The 19,385-nt window shown below is 34.4% G+C and overlaps 1 protein-coding gene and 1 long non-coding RNA gene across 2 annotated transcripts in view; one reads left to right on the plus strand and one right to left on the minus strand.

Annotated features, from left to right (window-relative positions):
* The window catches only part of LOC309815244, a 209,443-nt gene that overhangs the window by 10,213 nt on the left and 179,845 nt on the right, over positions 1–19,385 (plus strand). The window contains exon 2 of the long non-coding RNA XR_014295824.1: positions 7,129–7,233. This is a non-coding gene — a long non-coding RNA (uncharacterized lncRNA). The remainder of the gene's footprint in view (positions 1–7,128; positions 7,234–19,385) is intronic.
* PNPT1 (polyribonucleotide nucleotidyltransferase 1) overlaps positions 1,534–19,385 on the minus strand; it is a 39,021-nt gene continuing 21,169 nt past the window's right edge. Inside the window, exons 14-28 of the mRNA XM_082641916.1 lie at positions 19,141–19,211; positions 17,341–17,377; positions 15,105–15,171; positions 14,930–15,019; positions 13,693–13,746; positions 9,315–9,421; positions 8,789–8,860; positions 8,635–8,698; positions 8,146–8,229; positions 7,694–7,777; positions 6,641–6,747; positions 6,503–6,558; positions 5,135–5,213; positions 3,199–3,246; positions 1,534–1,798 (exon numbers count right to left, since the gene is read on the minus strand). Coding sequence (XP_082498042.1) covers positions 1,640–1,798; positions 3,199–3,246; positions 5,135–5,213; positions 6,503–6,558; positions 6,641–6,747; positions 7,694–7,777; positions 8,146–8,229; positions 8,635–8,698; positions 8,789–8,860; positions 9,315–9,421; positions 13,693–13,746; positions 14,930–15,019; positions 15,105–15,171; positions 17,341–17,377; positions 19,141–19,211 — 1,179 coding nt within the window. The 3' untranslated portion in view covers positions 1,534–1,639. The remainder of the gene's footprint in view (positions 1,799–3,198; positions 3,247–5,134; positions 5,214–6,502; positions 6,559–6,640; positions 6,748–7,693; positions 7,778–8,145; positions 8,230–8,634; positions 8,699–8,788; positions 8,861–9,314; positions 9,422–13,692; positions 13,747–14,929; positions 15,020–15,104; positions 15,172–17,340; positions 17,378–19,140; positions 19,212–19,385) is intronic.

The raw sequence follows: 19,385 nt of genomic DNA on the forward strand, positions 1-19,385 counted from the left end.
TTCAAGATATTCTATAAGAGAAGAAAAAATGTATTAAAAAACTGTAATTTATGGGCAGGGAGACATCAATAACAAAGGTTATAAAGGAAAAAGTCTTTAAGTACCTATATTGCACTAACAACTACCAAAATGGGAACTCAATTTGATTTGAGATCTTATGATAGCCCTCATAGAAAACCTTTTTTGGAAAGCAGGGAAAACTACCAAGATGTGAATGTGAAAAATAAGTCCAGACATAAAGTGTATGCTCTTGGTTTAAGTGGAAATGAGACCCTTTTCGTGGTTTGTAGTTAGTGACCTGTATTTTTACTTTGTGGCACTACTGGTCTCTAGAGTTTAAGAACTAGCTTTATTTTTCCATATTATTAGCAGCTGGGAGTCTTTTTGAAAAATAATCTAAAACTCAAGAAAAACATAAATTACAATTTTGAAATTCTACCAGTAAGGGTTATGTCTTAAACAGAAGACAAAGTGAGAATAAAATTTTTTGTGTCACTATTATAAAATAGAACAATGAAATATACAAAGCATATAATTTAAATTTAATCTTTCATTTTCAGTTGATCTTCAATAGTTCAGAAAGTATATCAACATTGCCTGTCATGCTATTTTACATACTATACATATACATAATCAATGTTTACTGACTTAAATACCCACATTTTAAAAATCTTTGGTCAGCTACATATTTAGTATTTTCTGAACCAGTTAGCCCTGAGTCAAGAATTTACAAATATTTTATCAGATTTATAAAAGGAGGAAGATTCTAAATTATGACTTCCATGAACCATTTACTTTTTTTGTGGAATTATAATGTGATATATTAAAAAATGGGAATGAACATCATCTTACAGCTATTACTAATAATTATATCAATAGCCTCTAAACATGGCTGCTTCAAACATTTACTTATTAACTGAAAATCATGATTCCTCCATCCCTTCCACCAAGAACATCCATACATTAGCAACATACACACAAAATGACCTAGTTCTATATGAGGAGTAAATTATTTTTCTGTATTTTCTAAATTTGAAAAATGTGTTACCTCATTCTCAACAGGATCCCATTTATAATATTTACTCTACTATGTTTATGCTTTTGTGACCAATTTGAAAGGTGGTATATCATTAAAAGCAGATCAAATTAGCTCCCTCAGCTCCTTACTATATCTGGTAACTGTACTAAAGAAATAGGCACTGGTTTTGAATATGGTAAGTTTCAGTTTGTGAAACAGTTGTGGGTAAGTAAAGCTATTATGCAGAGGTAAGCCATAAGATGGCTAAGAGTAAACTGTCACTACTGTATAGGAAGAAGAAAAATATGTAGGAAGAAATCCATCATAGCAGCAAATGTGACCTATTATTTCTAAATTTTTCAGATATTTCAAAAGTACAAGATTTAAACGGTAGTCTTTTCTAAGACGTATAAATGACTTACTTTTAATAATATATATGTATTGATTTATAATGTAAGAGTAATATAGGTAATTCGGAATTAAAAAATGGAACACGTAAAGTGAGCATTTTAATATAAATCATTAGAATACATTTATATTATATATAAATCTACACATTAGAAGATACTACTGAAATTTTGCTATACAGAATATCACTCTAGAATTCTTAAAAAAAAAAAGTCACCGGGAAGAATTAAATGATGACTGTGAAACAGATTCTCCCATTACAATACTGCTTCTGTCATTTAAAGTTTTGACAACAGTTGTAGCTGGAGACTGGAGCACTTTACGAGAAAGCCTCATTCTTCCATCAGCTGGATCACGTCCAAAGTATTTCACCTGAGTTAAAGAAACAAATATACTTTAAAAGTTACAGCACATTGACTGATGCCCAAATTATTGGGCTGGCCAAAAAGTTCGTTCGGGGGTTTCCCTGAAATGTTAATTAAAACTTACAGGGTCCAAATAAAGCAATGATTAATGTTTTCACTTGGTCACTGAAATCATGGCTCAGTGCTAACTGGAGGTATATGCTAATAAATATAATTTGGTTAAGTAGTGATTATAAAAAAAGAAGAGACGGGGGATTTAGTTGCCCAATTATAATCTTCTGTTAGACTTATCTGTGCCTTATTCTCTCCGGACCAGGTGCCTATACTGGAAGAACAGTGAAAGCCATGGTCTGTGAACCTAGATAAGGGCTTCCTGAGCCTAAGTATGCTACAAACTATATAAGATTATGCTTAGGTCACTCACTGTAACACTCAAAGGACCATCTATCACACTGGAGATTATTTGGCTTGAACACAGACATTGAAAGTCAGGGGGAAATGTGGTTGTCTCTTTACATCAGAAGGGACTTAAAAACTATCTTATACAGAGAGATTATGTTTTAGTTCTTATCTTTCCCTAGAGGCTACTTGAACAATGGGACTACAGATTCGGAATAAACCAGTCTTAGTTACTCAGGTCATGGGTATCAGGAACAACTGGAACAAAATGTGGTGCAGCCAAAAAAATACCAGACTGTCAACCACTTCTTTCATCTACTCATACAGGACTATTAAAAAGGTTAAAAAAAAAAAAAAAGGTCAATTTTGTTATCAGAATTCTAGAACTGACATCATGGCTTTCATCAAACTCAAAAACTTTTAGCCTCAAGCAGTATAGAAGCAATTAAAGTCCCAACTCCTCAAATACCTTACCTTATCAAGAGTAAGGCTAAAGAGTTACCTTATCAAGTTTCTTTTTTTTTTTTTTTGTGCGGTATGGCCTCTCACTGTTGTGGCCTCTCCTGTTGTGGAGCACGGGCTCCAGACGCGCAGGCTCAGCGGCTCATGGGCCCAGCCGCTCCTCGGCATGTGGGATCTTCCCGGACCAGGGCACGAACCCTGACTCTCAACCACTGCACCACCAGGGAAGCCACCTTATCAAGTTTCTTATATCCTGTCTCCAAATCACTGACTCTGCATAGCCATCCCTGACTGGCTCATGTATTTTTAAAAGCTCTAAGGGGGACTACTGTCCTAACTAACCCATAAGCTCCTTGAGGGAAAGCATTGTATCTAAATCCCTAATGAGTCTGTTTTAAGCAACCCTAAAGTAAAAAAGAAGCACAGCATATAAATAATATAAATCACAGATGTTGATTTGATTCTTTCAGCTTATTTGATGAAACAAATAATTGAAACTTCAAGTATAATTTACAACTTTAAGGCTAAAAGGTTGAATACAAGTACCTGAATTTCTTGGCCAACTTCTAATCCTAAAGCAGTGGGATGTTTAATCTGAAAGAGAAAGTGTTAATCTATTAGTTGTCATGCATAATTACCTACTCTCCATGGTAGTACACATTTTTTTCCAAGTGGAAAACAGCTTTATTGGTTTTTCTGATTAAAAATCTGTTAATTATAAAGATTTAAAATAATACAGAAGTATTCAGATGATAGTAAAAATCATCCAAAACCCCTCTGCTTGTAGATAACTAATGGTAACACTCCAATGAGTATCCCTTCAAATAGCTATTTAGTGTGTGTCTTGCTTTTATAAAAATGGACCTTACTGAGCTTGTTGTTTTATAATATACAGATTTTTATTCAATAATATGTTGAGATCTTTTCATATTAATAAATGAAGCATTATAATTGAATATTCAAATTAAATTATTTGTTTAACCAATCCCCTAAAGATGGTCATTTAATTTGTTTTAAATTCTAGTGTTGCAAATGTTAATAATCAGTGAATCTAGGTGAAAGGTATATGGGTGTTCGGTCTATTATTTTTTCAACTTTTCTGTAGGTTTAAAAAGTTTCAAAACACAAAGTTGAGGAAAAATAAACTGCAGTGTTGGAGTGATTATATATTCATATAGTCTATCCTCTCAGAACAAAGTATGAGAGGAACTTTGTGGTGGAACTTCTAGGTCCAAAGGTACTTTGTATATTTACCAAACACTCTCCAAAAAGTTTGCCCCACTTTACATTCCTATCAACAGTGTATGACAGTGTCCATTTTTCCTCTACACTCTTATTTATGCACATTGGGAATTTTCAATTATCTGAAAAGTTGAAAAATGGTAACTTGGCTTTATTTGCATTTTAAAAAATTGCTGTTGATACTGAATATCTTGGTTGGCTTAAAAAAACAACAACAGTTTTTCCATGTTCATTGTTCATTTTCCTATTGATATTCATCTTTCTTACTGACCTACACAAGCCCTTTGTATATGAAGCCTCTGTCATATAAGCATTTTTTCCCATAAGTTGCTGCTTGTCTTTCAAACTTATTGTAGTTTTGCCATAATTTAAAAATATCATGGGGTCAAATTTTATCACTTTATTTACATTTTTGGCTTTGATATCATGCTGAGAAAGATTTCCCTAGTCCCAAGATTATTAAATATGCATATTTTCTTCTAGTGTCCTTCCTCAACCCTCACCCCTCCCGATGCCCAGATTTTCTTCTTCTGCCCTCACTGCCTTAAAAAGAAAAGTTTTCTTTTTTATATTTAGCTCCTTGATCCAAATGGAATTTCGGTATAAAAAGAGGAAAATCCTGTTTTATGATAACTAGCTGTACCAATATGATTTATTGAATAATCTTTGTTTCTTTACTGACTAAAAATGCAACTTCTAGTATGTATTATACTCTTTTGTATATAACTGGGTTTATTTCTGGTCTCTTTTCTGTTGTTTATTTCTGGGCCAGTAATACTGTTTTATCCTATATTACTTTATAATATTTGGTAAAACAGACCTATTATTTCTCTGCCCCCATAGTATTCTTGAATGGTTTCATATTGGTTTCATAATGGTCTTCCAAATGTATAGACTACAACAAAGACTAAGAACATCCTAAGAATTATCTTTCCATGATTGACTGGTCAGGAAAATTGGGAAAACAGGGCTGTAACTAGATATTTTTACTAACTGCTATGTGTTAACTCTAGAGGCTATTCTACCTTAAAACACTCAAGAATGTTTCTATTCCATCATGGAAAGAGAACTGTTATCTGGTAAACAGTGTAAAACAGCAGTATCTCTGTCTTTTTGGTTTTGTTTTTGTATTTAGGCTAGTAGTGGACAAAATGTACAATCCTCATCAACCTAGGTAATTTCACTATGGTTATTTTAATGCAGTTATAAAAATAATCAGCTATGCCTTTCTTGGTTTTACCTTTCGTTGATCAAGTTGTGTGTTATGAAGTAGTACTGCAGTCATATTTGGATATAGTTTAACCATTACTCCAGTGTCTCTATGAAAAGGAAATAAGCCTGTTTAGAACAATAAGTAACTCTATTATCTATTGATAATTATACTGTGATTATGTTTTCATAGGAGAACAAAGTAAAAAAACACATAAAAACCACTCTCCAGTACATGTTTTTGTAACTATAAAAAGTATCTAAGAGGGATACTTATTTTTCCAATTGAAAATACACTTTATATTTAAATACTTATGGATCAAAGGACAGAGAAAAGATAAAGGAAAAAATATGCTGGGAAAAGCTTTTGGAATATATATTCTTTTATATTTCTCTTCATAATATTTTCCAAAAAAGTTTTGAAATGACATTAAATATTTTAAATTAAGTGTAGAATTATCATCAACCTATTAAGGAGTGATTTAAGGAAGGGGGTTACATAAAATGGGATACTTATTTCATTAAAAAATTTATCTTCCTTTTTTTCTTTAATCTAAAATAAACCATCCCATTTCTTAGTTTTCACCTGTGATATTAAACAAATTATCCCATTGCCTTTTATAATTCATTTCAAATTTCAAATAGTTCTGAACATTCATGCTACATCTGATAAAATTTTTTTTTTTTTTCTTAAAAAGGGAATTTTCTGACTCAGAAAATGCAATCTTCTTAGCTGCTGAAAAAATGATTTGAGGTTGAAACTGGCATTTAAAAAAAAATGCACTACTTAGGCCTTAAGTAATACTATCTTTAAAACAGACCAACAAGAAACTACCAAAAAAAAAAAAAAAAAGAAGAAAGCAAAAGGAAATATTGCTAAGTCTATTTGGGGCTTGTTTACTGTTTATTGGGAAGATTAAAATGGTGGGAAATTTGGTTAAAGAAGACAGTTCAGTTAGAAGAATATATTAGTATAATTATAATCAAAGAACCATGTTAGTGAAAATCTACAAACTGGTGCAGAAAATAAATTTTATGTTAAAAATAAATAATGAGGGCCTCCCTGGTGGCGCAGTGGTTGAGAGTCCGCCTGCCGATGCAGGGGATACGGGTTCGTGCCCCGGTCTGGGAGGATCCCATATGCCGCGGAGCGGCTGGGCCCGTGAGCCATGGCCGCTGGGCCTGCGCATCCGGAGCCTGTGCTCCGCAACGGGAGAGGCCACAACAGTGAGAGGCCCGCATACCGCAAAAAGAAAAAAAAAAAAAAAATGATTATATGGTAATTGACATATAATCTAAACATCTTACAATTTCAAAGTAAATAATGCAAATGTGAAGTTAACATGAGCTTGTAATATAAATCTTATAAAAACCAGCACAGCATTTTAGTTGATATTACCTGATTTCAGTTATTGTGGCGGTATATACTGCTCCAAATTCTAATTGCTGCTCTTGCTGTAAGTGCAAAATAAGCTGTAAGATTCATAAAGAAAACAAAAAGTAGAAAAAAACTGACTACTAAAAGATCTATTCTTACATCATCTTTGCAGATTTCGGTAATGAAGTCTCTTGCTTCATGCATGGCACTGGGTGTTGGTGCAAATATAGAAAATGTTTCTTCGTCCACCTGACTAATAGTTACTCCTTAAAAAAAAATAATTTTATATATTAAAGTTAACTTGCTCATTCCACTGGAGAATAGTCTTAAAAGTAGATGTGAGAGCAGGGGAATGACCTGGAAGTAGCTGGGCAGGGTTGTGCTATGCTTAATCACTGTTTTAGAAATGAAGGGATTCATTTACCAACAAATACACACTGCACACCTGCTATGTATCCAACACTGTGCTAGGCCCTGGGGATATAACAGTGAGCCAATGTCCCTACTTTCTTGGAGCCCACAATCTGGTGGGAGAAAGCATATAATTTCTACTTTTGGAGAGTTTGGTTTTGTGCGCTTAATTACGAGAAGAAACTATACTAGAACCCTTTCCTCACCTTTTCTTCTTTCTCCCTCTTACTCTTTAGAGTGGTGAACAGATGGATGAGGGACAAAATCATGTCCATTTCTCAGTCTTGAGAACTGCCAAAGGTGACTCTACTTCTCGCTCTCCTTCAGTAACCTCAAATCTGGTAAGTACTAGGTAACCCAAAGATTGATTCCAGAAAAAAACAAATTGTAAAGCATACTACTTCTACACATACCCTTTAAATAAAAGAGTCTAAATAAATAAGACTAAGTGAAAAATAGCAGAACTCATAATAAGAAAAATTAAAGCAAAACTCCTCTACAGTGAAAAAGTAATTTTTCTAAATGTTTGATTTTAAAATGTTGAAGACAAACTGATGAATTCTAAGTCAGCCTTCTTGAATATAAAGATGATCGTTTGCTAATTTATTAAGAGGCATACACAGAAAACTTACAGTAAAGACATGTCAGCGTTACATCCTTTTTTCATCTCATTGAGATGTCAATGTTACATCTGTCTCTCATTTCTCAAACATATTTTTGGAGAAACACAATAGAGGTGAAATGGCAAACTTACATGACCTAGCATTAAATAAAAAATCCCAAACATCATACAACTCTTACCTGTTTCAGCCTGAAGTTTTTTTAAATGATATCCACCTGGTCCAATAAATTTTGCTCGTTTTGATAGTGGAACCTGAACAGTTTCTGAAATGTAGTACAGACAAAAATATAAATTATTTAAATACACACACACACACACACACACACACACACACACACACACACACACACACACACACACACACACACACACGAACCTAAAACATGTACTGGTCACTCAAGACTTGGTCTAGACACATGTAAAAATATTTCAGTATGAAATATAGAAAAACAATTTGCTATGTGACTAAAAACAATTCTAACATCTAAGAATATCCCCTCAAATTTAAAGTATTTTAACTATAAAGGCATTTGACTTTTTTGTTTTGTGTATGGATTTAAAAAAAATTTTAAATACCAATGTACTTTCATATGTTTACCTTATCATGAAATCAGTAATTTTAATGTATTACCTACAACAGGTCCATTTTCTTTTCTAGATGCTCGAGGTTTTGAAATAGTTTTGTTCATAATCTGTAATATCTCCTTCTTTGCCGCTTGAAGAGATAAAAACATAATAAAATTATAACTGTATAAATTAAACGTGATCAGATATAGCAGTATTCTTAGTTTTATGGAGTGGAATCCAAACTCTTCAGCTTAATAATCAGAGTTCTTTACATCCCAATTATCTTAACAATTCTACTTGTATTCCCTTCTCCAATCCTATCTCGGGGAGTGCATTTGTAAAAACTGAATTTTCACTGGTTTTCCACATTGATGATTAGTCATGTACCCAATAACTTAATACTTCTTGATCTAGGTTGTTACATTAAATTTCCTTTTCTAAAGCAGTATTTTATAATAAGCCTATTTTTAATAATAAGCCTAATGGGAATTATAGTTCCCATTAACACAAAGACAATGATAAAAGGAGAATAAGGCACACTGGCTTGGCTTACCTGAGGCTTGCTGAATGGCCTCCATTACAATTTTTATTGGTATTCCAGGTAATTTAATGTCAGCCTAATATGGAAAAGCCAAAAAATTATGTAAATATTGATTTATGACCTTATTTAAATATTTAAAAATGAAACAAAATGGGTTTTAAAATACCTGTAATGCAGTTATTCCCTTAGTAGTGCCAGCTATCTTGAAATCCATGTCACCATGGTAATCTTCAATCCCCTTAAAGAATTTAACAAATTATGATATAATTTTAAACAAAAGTGAAATCCACCCATAGTCACTGTAGAGGAATTTTTAAAAATAGCTTTATAAGTAAACCGTGTCCTTTAGGATTATACACAAAAAAATACCTTGTATATTAACTACTGCTTTCAATTTGTGGCTTTTAAAGTTGTATTTCATTAGAAAATCACTTTATTTTCAGATCATGTTCCCCCCCCATAAATGCATAAGGATTAATTTACAATCATCCTAAAGTGAGCCATTATGGATACTTATATTGTAATATTTATTTTTAACTCACATCCTATAAAATCCAAGGCAAATATGCAGAAGAGGAAAGTAAGAACAAGGACTTCTATTTCTCCAGCACTAGCATTCTTCTAAGCACACTATGCTTGTAAAGTGTGTATACTCTTCACCATTAAATATCTGAAAATGTGAATATACTTGCCAGAATATCTGTCAGCAAACGATAATCTTCTATTTCACCCTTGTCAGGATTGTTTTTGGTGACCAATCCTATTGCCACACCTGCGACAGCAGATGAAATTGGAACTCCTGTAATTGAGAAAAAGAACTTGTGTGCAGTGTGTACATCAGCCTAACATAGGTTATTTATCTTCTTTTGACATTGGATGGTGTTCTAAATTGACAATTACCAAAACTAAGTTAGAGTACAGGTCTTAATAAATCATATGACTATCTCCTTTCCTCTTTAACATATAATAAAAAGCTCCTTAACATAATTCTAATTTTGTTCTCAACAAAAACCTCTCTAGTAATAGCAAACTTAACTCTTAAAAGTAATCCGTTTCTTTGCCCTTTGCTTTTGGTGCCTTATTTTTCTTTTTTTTTTTTGAAAAGTAATCATGTATTTGGTAAATCGTTCCAGCCTGAGCCCTTTAGTCCACCTTCCCGTGACAGCCACTGTTAGATTTTTTGTATCTCCTCTCAGAAAATTATACCCAGGGAGTAAAAATGTGAGTGTAATCTTTTCTTTACCTTATTCTTTTGAATGGCTGCAGAGTACTCCCTGTGTTTATAAGCTATACAATAGAAGTGGGGTTACTGAGTCAAAGGGTGTGTGAATTTACATTTGTTATAGTGTCAAACTGTCTTCCACAGTGTGTAGCATTTTATACTTTCACCAGCAGTATATGAGGGTACCTGCTATTCTATATTCTTGTTAATTTTTGTCAAATCTTTTGACCTTTGCCATCTGAATGATAAAGATGGCAGCTTATTGTTTTTAACTTGATTTCTGTTTGAGTGAAGTTGAACTTTTTTTCATGTTTTTAAACCATTTATATTTCTTTTTCTGTGAACTGCCTATTCATGGCCTTCAACCATTTTTTTACGTGGTTGTTAGTCTTTTTCTTATTGATTTGTAAGAGCTCTTTTAATATGGACAGATCTTTGTTAAATATATAGAATATTATAGTAAATAAAATATAAATATGAAATGTAATATAAAATATTATTTTCTAGTTTGTTGACTTTATTGTGATTTTTTTTTTTTCCTGTAGAGGATTTTATATGCAATCATGGTTCCTGGATTTTGCTTAGAAAGGTTGTTGTTTTTTTTTCTGGCCGTGCCACGCGGCTTGTGGGATCTTAGCTCCCTGACCAGGGATTGAACCCCGGGCCACTGTAGTGAAAGCACTGAGTCCTAACCACTGGACTTTGGGGGAATTCCCTAGAAAGGGTTTTTCTGTTCAAGATTTTCATAAAATCTTGTTTAATTTAAAAAAAAAGTTTAAAGTTTTGATCACTTGGAACTTATTTGGTATAAAGGAATGTGACAGAGACCTCATTTCATATTCTCTAAGCAATCTCACATATGCCCAGATTTAACTATCACCTACAACGTTGATGACTTAGAAATCTATCCCTCCTGCCTAGTTCTCTTTGCTAAACCCTGGATCTGTATAGCCCATCTGCCTATTGGACATCTCCAGCTAAATGTCCCCAACACATCTTAAATATATATACAATTATATTCAAAATTTAATCACCCCCAATAAATCCCTTCTCTCCTGCATTCCCTGTCTTGGTTGAAAGCAATAAGACACCATACTAGAATCAACACGTCTTTCCTCATTTCCTATACACTATCAAGTCACAAAGATCTGGTTAGTTTATCCTCTAAATTAAAAAAAAAATTGTCCTGGATACTAAAATATCCATTTCAACTCCTTTAGTCCAAGTCCACATTATTTCTTGCCCTGGCAACAGTTTCCCTGTCCAGTTTTTTAGATTTTAGTAACCCCACCCGCACCCCAGCTCCTGTTCTCTCCCACCACATCCCCTAGGGCTATCATGTAAGCTAGGAAAAACTACCCCCAAAAGAAAAAAAAGCAGATTCGCATCATGCCACTCTTCTCCATAAAATCCTTCAAGTTCCCCATTACCTGCTTCCAGGAATTTTTTATTTAAGTTCTGTGGTCAAAAAAGTTTGGGAAATAGTACATATCCTGCTCCTAGAGATTCAATATTCACATTAACATATTTAAGTTTATTTAAACCATATTAAACACACTTGCTTAACCCTGTGCAAATCTACTTTAGAACAAATTTTTTTCCATAGTATACAATAATCAACATCCTGTTGTACTCTATTTCATGGAATACTGAGTTGGGAGATACTAGCTTTAAAAGTTCAAACTCCTTAATGTAATAATGATCTTTGAAACCTGGTCCCAGTTTATTACATCATCACTTCTTTCAAATACATTTCAGGAACACACTATACTGTTTCATAACTTTGCATATGTTGTTCCTTTCACATGAAATACAGGCCCTGCTGCTAATATGCCTGGTCAACAACCACTCAACCTTTAAACCCAGGTGAAATGTCTCTGTCTCTATGAAGCCAGTTATGTTCAACTTAGTTCTTCATCCATATTGTACATATTAGTATTATCTCTTTGATATGTTAGTATCTTTATCTTTGTTTTTGTTCCTGTAAACTTTTTAAAAACTGGGTACCATTTGTATCCCTGGAGCATAGACAGTGTCTGATGTAGGACATGGCAAGCACTCGTGTTTGAATCGAATACCATTTGTTGGCTCTTCTCACAGGATTTGACATTTATTCTTGTCAAATTTTTTTCTATTTGGCTCCATATTTTTTATCTTGTCAACATTTTTTTTTAGAGATTAAAAACTGTCATTTAACATATCAGTCACATACTCCTTTTTATCAGTATCCTTTTTATTGGAAGGCCAGTGTCCTTAGTCAAGTCAATAACAAAAAACATTGAAGGGGACAGGGTTTAGGATGGAGCATCTTCAAGTATTCTACTTGAGACCCCTCTCCAACCTACCCATCAGATTATTCAGTCCTGGCTGCTCACCCTTCAACCAGTTATAAATGGTATACTTATTACCCTTTCTCAATTTCTGCATCATTTACTGCCAAGGTCATTAACTGCCAAGCTGAACTCTAGATACACTGTACAAGCAGCACCCTCCCTCTCTACTCTAAACCTAGTAATATTTTCAAAAACAGAAAATGAGTTTACATGGCATGACTTATTTTAAATGAGTCTCTTCTGGTTCCTTTCTTAAAATACTTATATACTATTCCTTTACCATTTAAGAGTCTTGCCAAGGGTCACTGTCAAGTTCACTGCGTTATACTTTACAGAAAATACATTTCTTATTTTCCAAAGTAAGAATTCTTTGTGTCAATAATCTCCATGATTTCTCCAATACTGCCAAATTGGTTCAATTATCTTATCCTGAAGTTCTCACTACTTAGGATGGGTTTTTGTCTAGACCTAAAGATCTGATTTAAAGCAGTTAAAGACTCTCTTATGATCTTTTATCTTTCAGTTCACCTTTTTCAGGATTTGTTCTGTGTTTTCCAATATGAGATTATAAGAGTGATGAATGCAAGCTCCATGAGGACAAGAACTTTGTTTTGTTTACCACTGTGTCCCAAGAGCTTAGATCAGTGCTTGGCACAGAGGTAGCATACAATAAAGATTTGTTGAATGAATGCATGAAGGTGAAAATAGAAATGGTATTTTACTAGCTACCTTAAATATCAGATTATGTTTTCCTTCCACTGAACACAACTAGAAAAATGCCTTTAATTGGCTTTAGCATTTTTGCTTTGGCTTAAGTTTTAATCTTTTTAGAAATGGTATTATACATTTATACCATTCTTTCATTTCATCCTTGGTTACGTTATCCTTTCTATCCTTCTGTTCTTCTGTACTGTAAATGTATGAACTTATAGGGAACTCTTTGTGCGGCCTCTTGAGTGACTTTAGTTTCCTTTTCTCTTCTTGAATAGCATCATTGGTGACTGGCAGATACTGTTTTCAGAGTCTCTTAACATGTTGCCTCTTTCCCTTTTGGTGTTTCAGCTCCAAAAATTATACTGAACCACTTGGCAGTCTTCCTTCTTATCCTCAAGTTCTGTGTACTCTTCGGTGAGTGGCATTGTTCTTTTCAGGGCTTGCATAAATCGACTGAAAGACTACATAGTTACTTTCCTTTATGGGTCCTAATACTCCTGCTTGCTAATCCAAACTTCCTTAGTGAATGGAATCAATTGCAGAGCTCTCAGAAAGCCCGCAAGGTCACCAAATAAACATTTTCAGTGTATTGCTTTTAGCCAAGAATAAGAATTCCAGCAGATACCTGTATAGTTGAAGTTGTACTTTGTAACTATCTTCCTTCTGGCCAGGTTTGGTAATCTGTAATCTGACTTCTTCAAGTCTTACTAAAATTCAATTTTTAAAAAATCCTTTATTTTATACTAATCAAGTATATGTATATAAGTAAGCTTTGGTAGTTTTGAGACATAACTCTTTTACCTGCATCCATTAAAGCTAAACTTCCACCACATGCAGATGCCATAGAAGATGATCCTATACAAAGAAAGAAATAAAAATACTTGCTTTAATACTGATTTTTGTTAAATACAGAAAATTGCTACTACTGGTTATTTCCTTACAAATACTCATTTATAATTTAAATATTCAATATTCTTTCCTTCCTTCTTTTTAAAAGCATTTAAGGCAACCTTTCCTAAACCACAAACTGCAGAGCTGCACAGTCCAATATGATAGCCATTAGCAACATGTGGCCACTAAATTTAAATTATTTGAAAAAATTCAGTCCCTCAGCTGGACAGCAGAGAGAGAGAGAGAATTTCTGTCACTAAAGAAAGTTCCACTGGACAGCAGCGCTAGAGATTCTGATTCTAAGAAACCTACCAGAAAAAACAGCATGCCTCTTCTGTTGCTTAATCAGAAGGCAGTTAAAGATACAGGGCTATAGCTCTCTCACTGGACCATAAGCTATAGCCTAGTCACACCCAGTAGAGAACAGAAAGTCTCTAGTTTAAATTCTGACCTTTGGTGTTTTTTAAAAAATATCTATGAACATCTGATCTATGTCTGATACATGTTTGAGAACCACATGCTCTTTCTGCCTTTAATGATTATATCACCTTTCCTTGATCTGTGGACCAATTTTTAATTTAAATTTGACTTTTTGGGAATTCCCTGGCATTCCAGAGGTTAGGACTGCGCTCTCTCACTGCCGAGGGCCTGGGATCAATCCCTGGTTGGGGAACTAAAATCCCAAAAGCCACACAGCCCTGCCAGAAAAAAAAAAAAAAAAAAGAATTTCCTTTGAAACAAAAAATAAATTTGACCTTTTAGCCCAGTCTCTCTCTGTGATATCTACTTATATCTGTGATATATGACAGGTATTCCCTGCTTAATGGCTCACTGTATATTTTTACCTTCCTCTCTCCAAGCTGGCCTTGCTCTGTGGCTTGTTTATAAAAATAAAACAAATAACCCAAACTGGATCTATTGTAAAAGACACATAAAGAGAAATATTTGTTTTATATCATATTGTTTTCAAAACAGCTCATTAGCGAAGAACAGAGATTCAGATAAGTATATGATTAAACACATTTTTCTCTTGCAGTGGGTTGGGTACTGTAGTAATAAATGTAATGTAACATTATTTATGAAAAGCTAAAACTATAACAGGGAGTCTGTTCTTGTTGACTAGGAAAAATATATTTCAAAACCATACCATTTGACTCTAGTACTTCAGATGTGACTCTTATGGTGAAAGGAAAATCTTTAGGAATAACAGGATACAAAGCTCTCTCAGCAAGCGCACCTAAATCAGAATAGAAAATAATAAGCAAAAAAAATATGCTAAGTCTCTGTAAGAATACCATGTACATATACAGATTTGTACTTACCGTGCCCAAGTTCTCTTCTATTTACACCAGTGACTTTGCCAATTTCATTAGTTGCGTAGGGAGGAAACTTAAAAACAAAAACAAAAACCACGTACATATACAAATGACATGGAAAGATATCCCATATATATAATAAATTACAAAACAGTAGAATTTCATTTTTGTTAAAAAAAAAAAAGTACATTCATATACACACAGAAAATGTCTGGACATCTAAAACATATACCAAATTGCTAAAAGTAGCTATTTCTAGTGTTTATGTGACCTGGGGTGGGAAATGGATGGTTATGGGGATTTACACCACAAATTTCTATAATGTTTAAATTGTTAACAATAACAAAATACTTTATTTTTGTAATACAAAAAATGTATGTATTTTTAAAAAATGCACATTGAGGAAACAGATCTTTCTCAGTAAGGGTTTTACTTTAGCCAGGGGTTGCAAACCATTTTATTTGATCGATATATCATCTTAAAAGAATGTGAACTAGTTGCAGTCATTTAAAAAATTGAGAAATTTCCCATAAAATCTGGAATGTTTTTAAAAAGGAGAGATGGAACATGAATCTGATAAAGCCTCTGGATCTAGCAGTCAATTTGCAGGAGACAAAGACAGAGGAACGTGCTGAACTGCACCATGAGTGCAATCAGCAGCACCCAGACTGCGGGGAGCACTACAGGTCAGATGGCTCTGCGGCCTCAATAGGAAGACTGTAAAGAAAAGAATGTGATAGAGGAGAGACCTATAGATTAAAAGAGACAAAGAAATACCAAATTTAAAAAAATGGACAAGACTACATTATAGTACCTAGGGATGGTGCAATAAAAATCCAAGAAAGTGATTACTGTAAAACTTAGGAGAGTAGTTATTTTCAGGGGAAGAAGGGTATTAAGACTGGGATGAAGAACATGGAGGAGCTTCTGGGGTGACTGGCAACATTCTATACTGTGACTTGGGTGGTGGTTACAAGGGTGTCTGCCTTATAAAAATCCATTAAGTCATCCTTTGTTTTATATGGTTTTCAGTATCTGTATTTTATGATAAAAAGGTTTTTACAAAATGGGATAATACAGCAATAACAGCCCATATCTTTCTCCTGCCCCTGCCCTCCTCTTTCCCTAATAATCAGCTAGAGCTGCATTTTTCGCAGGTGCCCTTTTTTAAAGATTGCCATGTGCTCTTCAGCTCTTGACAAAGGATGTGCCTTATCAATTACTATTCCTCTGTGGCTTCTGTAGCATCTGGTTATATCCAAAACAGGATATTAGGGACTTAAAACCCGTGAGAATCTCCAGGTTTATGGATATTCTCAGCATATTTTTTTTTTACATGAAATGTTCTCTATTAACTATAGCAGATTCAACAAAACTGAGATGTTGGGATTCTGGGCAATCAACAATGGCCACTCAAAAGACCTGCTATGTTACACTAGCCTCCCAGCATGTATGCTTCAAATACTAAAACTAAAGTGCTATATGGTTGTGTTGTATCTGGTCCCTTAGGATTAGTTGTGAATAAAGTCAATCACAAACTCAATTATATGTAATGATTTCATATAAAGTAGTTTAACATTAAATACCTCAGTTCTTTTACTACTAATCAAATGAGTAAAAATATGAACATTTAAATGAACTAAAGGGAGATGGTGATTTGTCAGTTGAGGTATCTGAAAAGCCCCACTTGTTTGAAACACATGTGAACAGTTACAACTCTTTCTTGACCAATACAGTACTCTCTACTATACTTTAACTTTTATGTATGACTCAGACGGGAAGTTGTTGGTTGGAAAGCTACTACTTGTCTCTCTAAATCCCTTCTGTAAGCAATAAAGTAACAGTGATAGATATATGATAAAACTAGCATAGTGGGCTTCCCTGGTGGTGCAGTGGTTCAGAGTCCGCCTGCCAATGCCGGGGACACGGGTTCGTGCTCTGGTCCAGGAAGATCCCACATGCCGCGGAGCGGCTGGGCCCATGAGCCATGGCCATTGAGCCTGTGCGTCCGGAACCTGTGCTCCGCAACGGGAGAGGCCACAACAGTGAGAGGCCCATGTACCGCAAAACAAAACAAAACAGAACAACCCCCCCCCCGCAAAAACACAAAAAACTAGCATAGTAAAATGTTAATGGTAGAACCTAGGTAGTAGATATACTGATATCTACTGTAAAATCCTTTCAACTTTGCTGTATTCTGGAAATCTTTCATAATAAACTGTTGGGGAAAAATTCATCTTACCTCATAGTGAAGCATGAAATTTTTATCTTTTATCCCACTGCAAACAAAAAGCATAATATTAAAAAAAAATCACATAGATACAGATTTATTCAATAAACAACTAAAAAAGATGTAAGGGAGATTTAAGAAACAACTGGTTATTAAGGAGAGTTGGTCTGAAATTGAATACCAGAATTAGAAGGATGAATGTCAGAAACAGTATTTTTTTCTGGGGCTTCTGAATGAATTCTACACAGATTTAAGAAAACAATTTTGCTTAAAATAAAGCACTTAGATATCCAGATTTGAATACTAAGACAATAGATGCATTTTAAAGCAATAATATGTAGTGAGAATCCTAAATATAAACATATTACTTAAATCTCAGAGTTATGATCTTCCTCCCAAACATGTGAAATGAAGATCAGTAACTGAAATGATATAGCTGAGAGCAATCAGGAGATCTGACAAGCAAAGATTTTTTTCAGGGTTTGAAAAGAGAACTGTTATGACTGAATCTAGAACAATGGGGAGAATAAGCATGAGAAGTAACAAAATTTCTGGAAGCAGGAAACCAGATTTATTTTTAACTGAGGAAAAGACAAGCATATACAGGTTCTTGGCACAAACAGTGTCCCCTTTGAGTGGGATTACAAAAGCCACCTCTCGGACAGAGGGTTTAGAAAGTCCTGGGCTAGGGCTGAATCTGCACAACCATAAATTACAGCCTTGGGGAAAGAAATTTAAAAACCAGACACCTTCAGAAGACTAAAGGAATCATAGATTTAGGGGCTAGAGAGGAGGCTAGGGATCATTAGCCCAGTACCTGCACTTTATAAGATGAGGAAACCAAAGACCAGCGTGGTTGAGTGATGTGTATGCCCTCATTTACAGAGGTTATAGACTTAGGACTAGAACACAGAGAGGTATGCTGGCCAAACCCAGTGCACACTCTTATGAAGCTGTGTTGCCTCCTAGAAGGAGTCAAAATGAAGAAGGATAGGGCAACCATGTTTTGGTCTAGATGGGAATTTAAAATACAAAAGCTTAAGAGCTCCCCCACCACAAAGAATTATGATTATGATGAACATTCAAGTCTTATACATACAGCTGCATTGTTATATTTATTAGGTACATGAAAAACAATTAGTGATGCTATCCTGAAGATACTGGGGATTATCCTCATCAGTTGGGCAGAAGGAAGAGGGAGGCAGAGTCCTTTGGTCTTCTGAGACCCTTAATAAAGGAAAGGGAAGCAACCCTGTTAGGCACTGAGGAAGATCTGTGGCTGTGAGTTCCAGAACTCTGATACATAAATGCTGGTGGGGACTGTAATATAGATTCTCATCATCTAAAATTGATCAATGTGATTTTACTGCTGACTTTAGGAACAGTGGAGGAAAACCAAGTATTTTTTTTAAACACAAATTCAAATGTGCTTTGGGATTAGATAAGGTTTTTTCTTTTAACAACTTCCAGATTCTTTTTGGGAACTGGGATTCTTATTATTTATTTGCTCTATTGTTTACAATATTCAACAGAAAAACCTATCCATTCAAGATTACCCAGGAAATCCGTCCAGAGGAATGGTTCTAGAGATAAAGAATAATCTAAATGTACCCATATTTAAAAGAATTAAATGCTTTACCAAAACTTGTTTTAACAAATGAGTTAGGAGACAAATACAGCACAAAAAAACCTTGAAATCACTATTATGTAAATAGAAAAATGAAGTACAGAGATACAGGTTTTAGGAAGTAATAATGAATAATAATATACCACATGAATTATATAACATCATAACCCAAAAACATAACTTACTTTATAGCTGTTATAATTCGGTCTGACTTAATGCTGGATTCTAATGAATCAAATGTAACAGTACAAAGCACCTAAAAAAGAAGAAATAAAATTTCTCAGGCTTACAACTACTGAGCCTGCGCGTCTGGAGCCTGTGCTCCGCAACAAGAGAGGCCGCGATAGTGAGAGGCCTGTGCACCGCGATGAAGAGTGGCCCCTGCTTGCCACAACTAGAGAAAGCCCTCGCACAGAAACGAAGACCCAAC

The sequence above is a fragment of the Mesoplodon mirus genome (genome assembly GCF_964341445.2).
Source record: "Mesoplodon mirus genome assembly, chromosome: 14".
Taxonomy (NCBI): Eukaryota; Metazoa; Chordata; class Mammalia; order Artiodactyla; family Ziphiidae; genus Mesoplodon; species Mesoplodon mirus.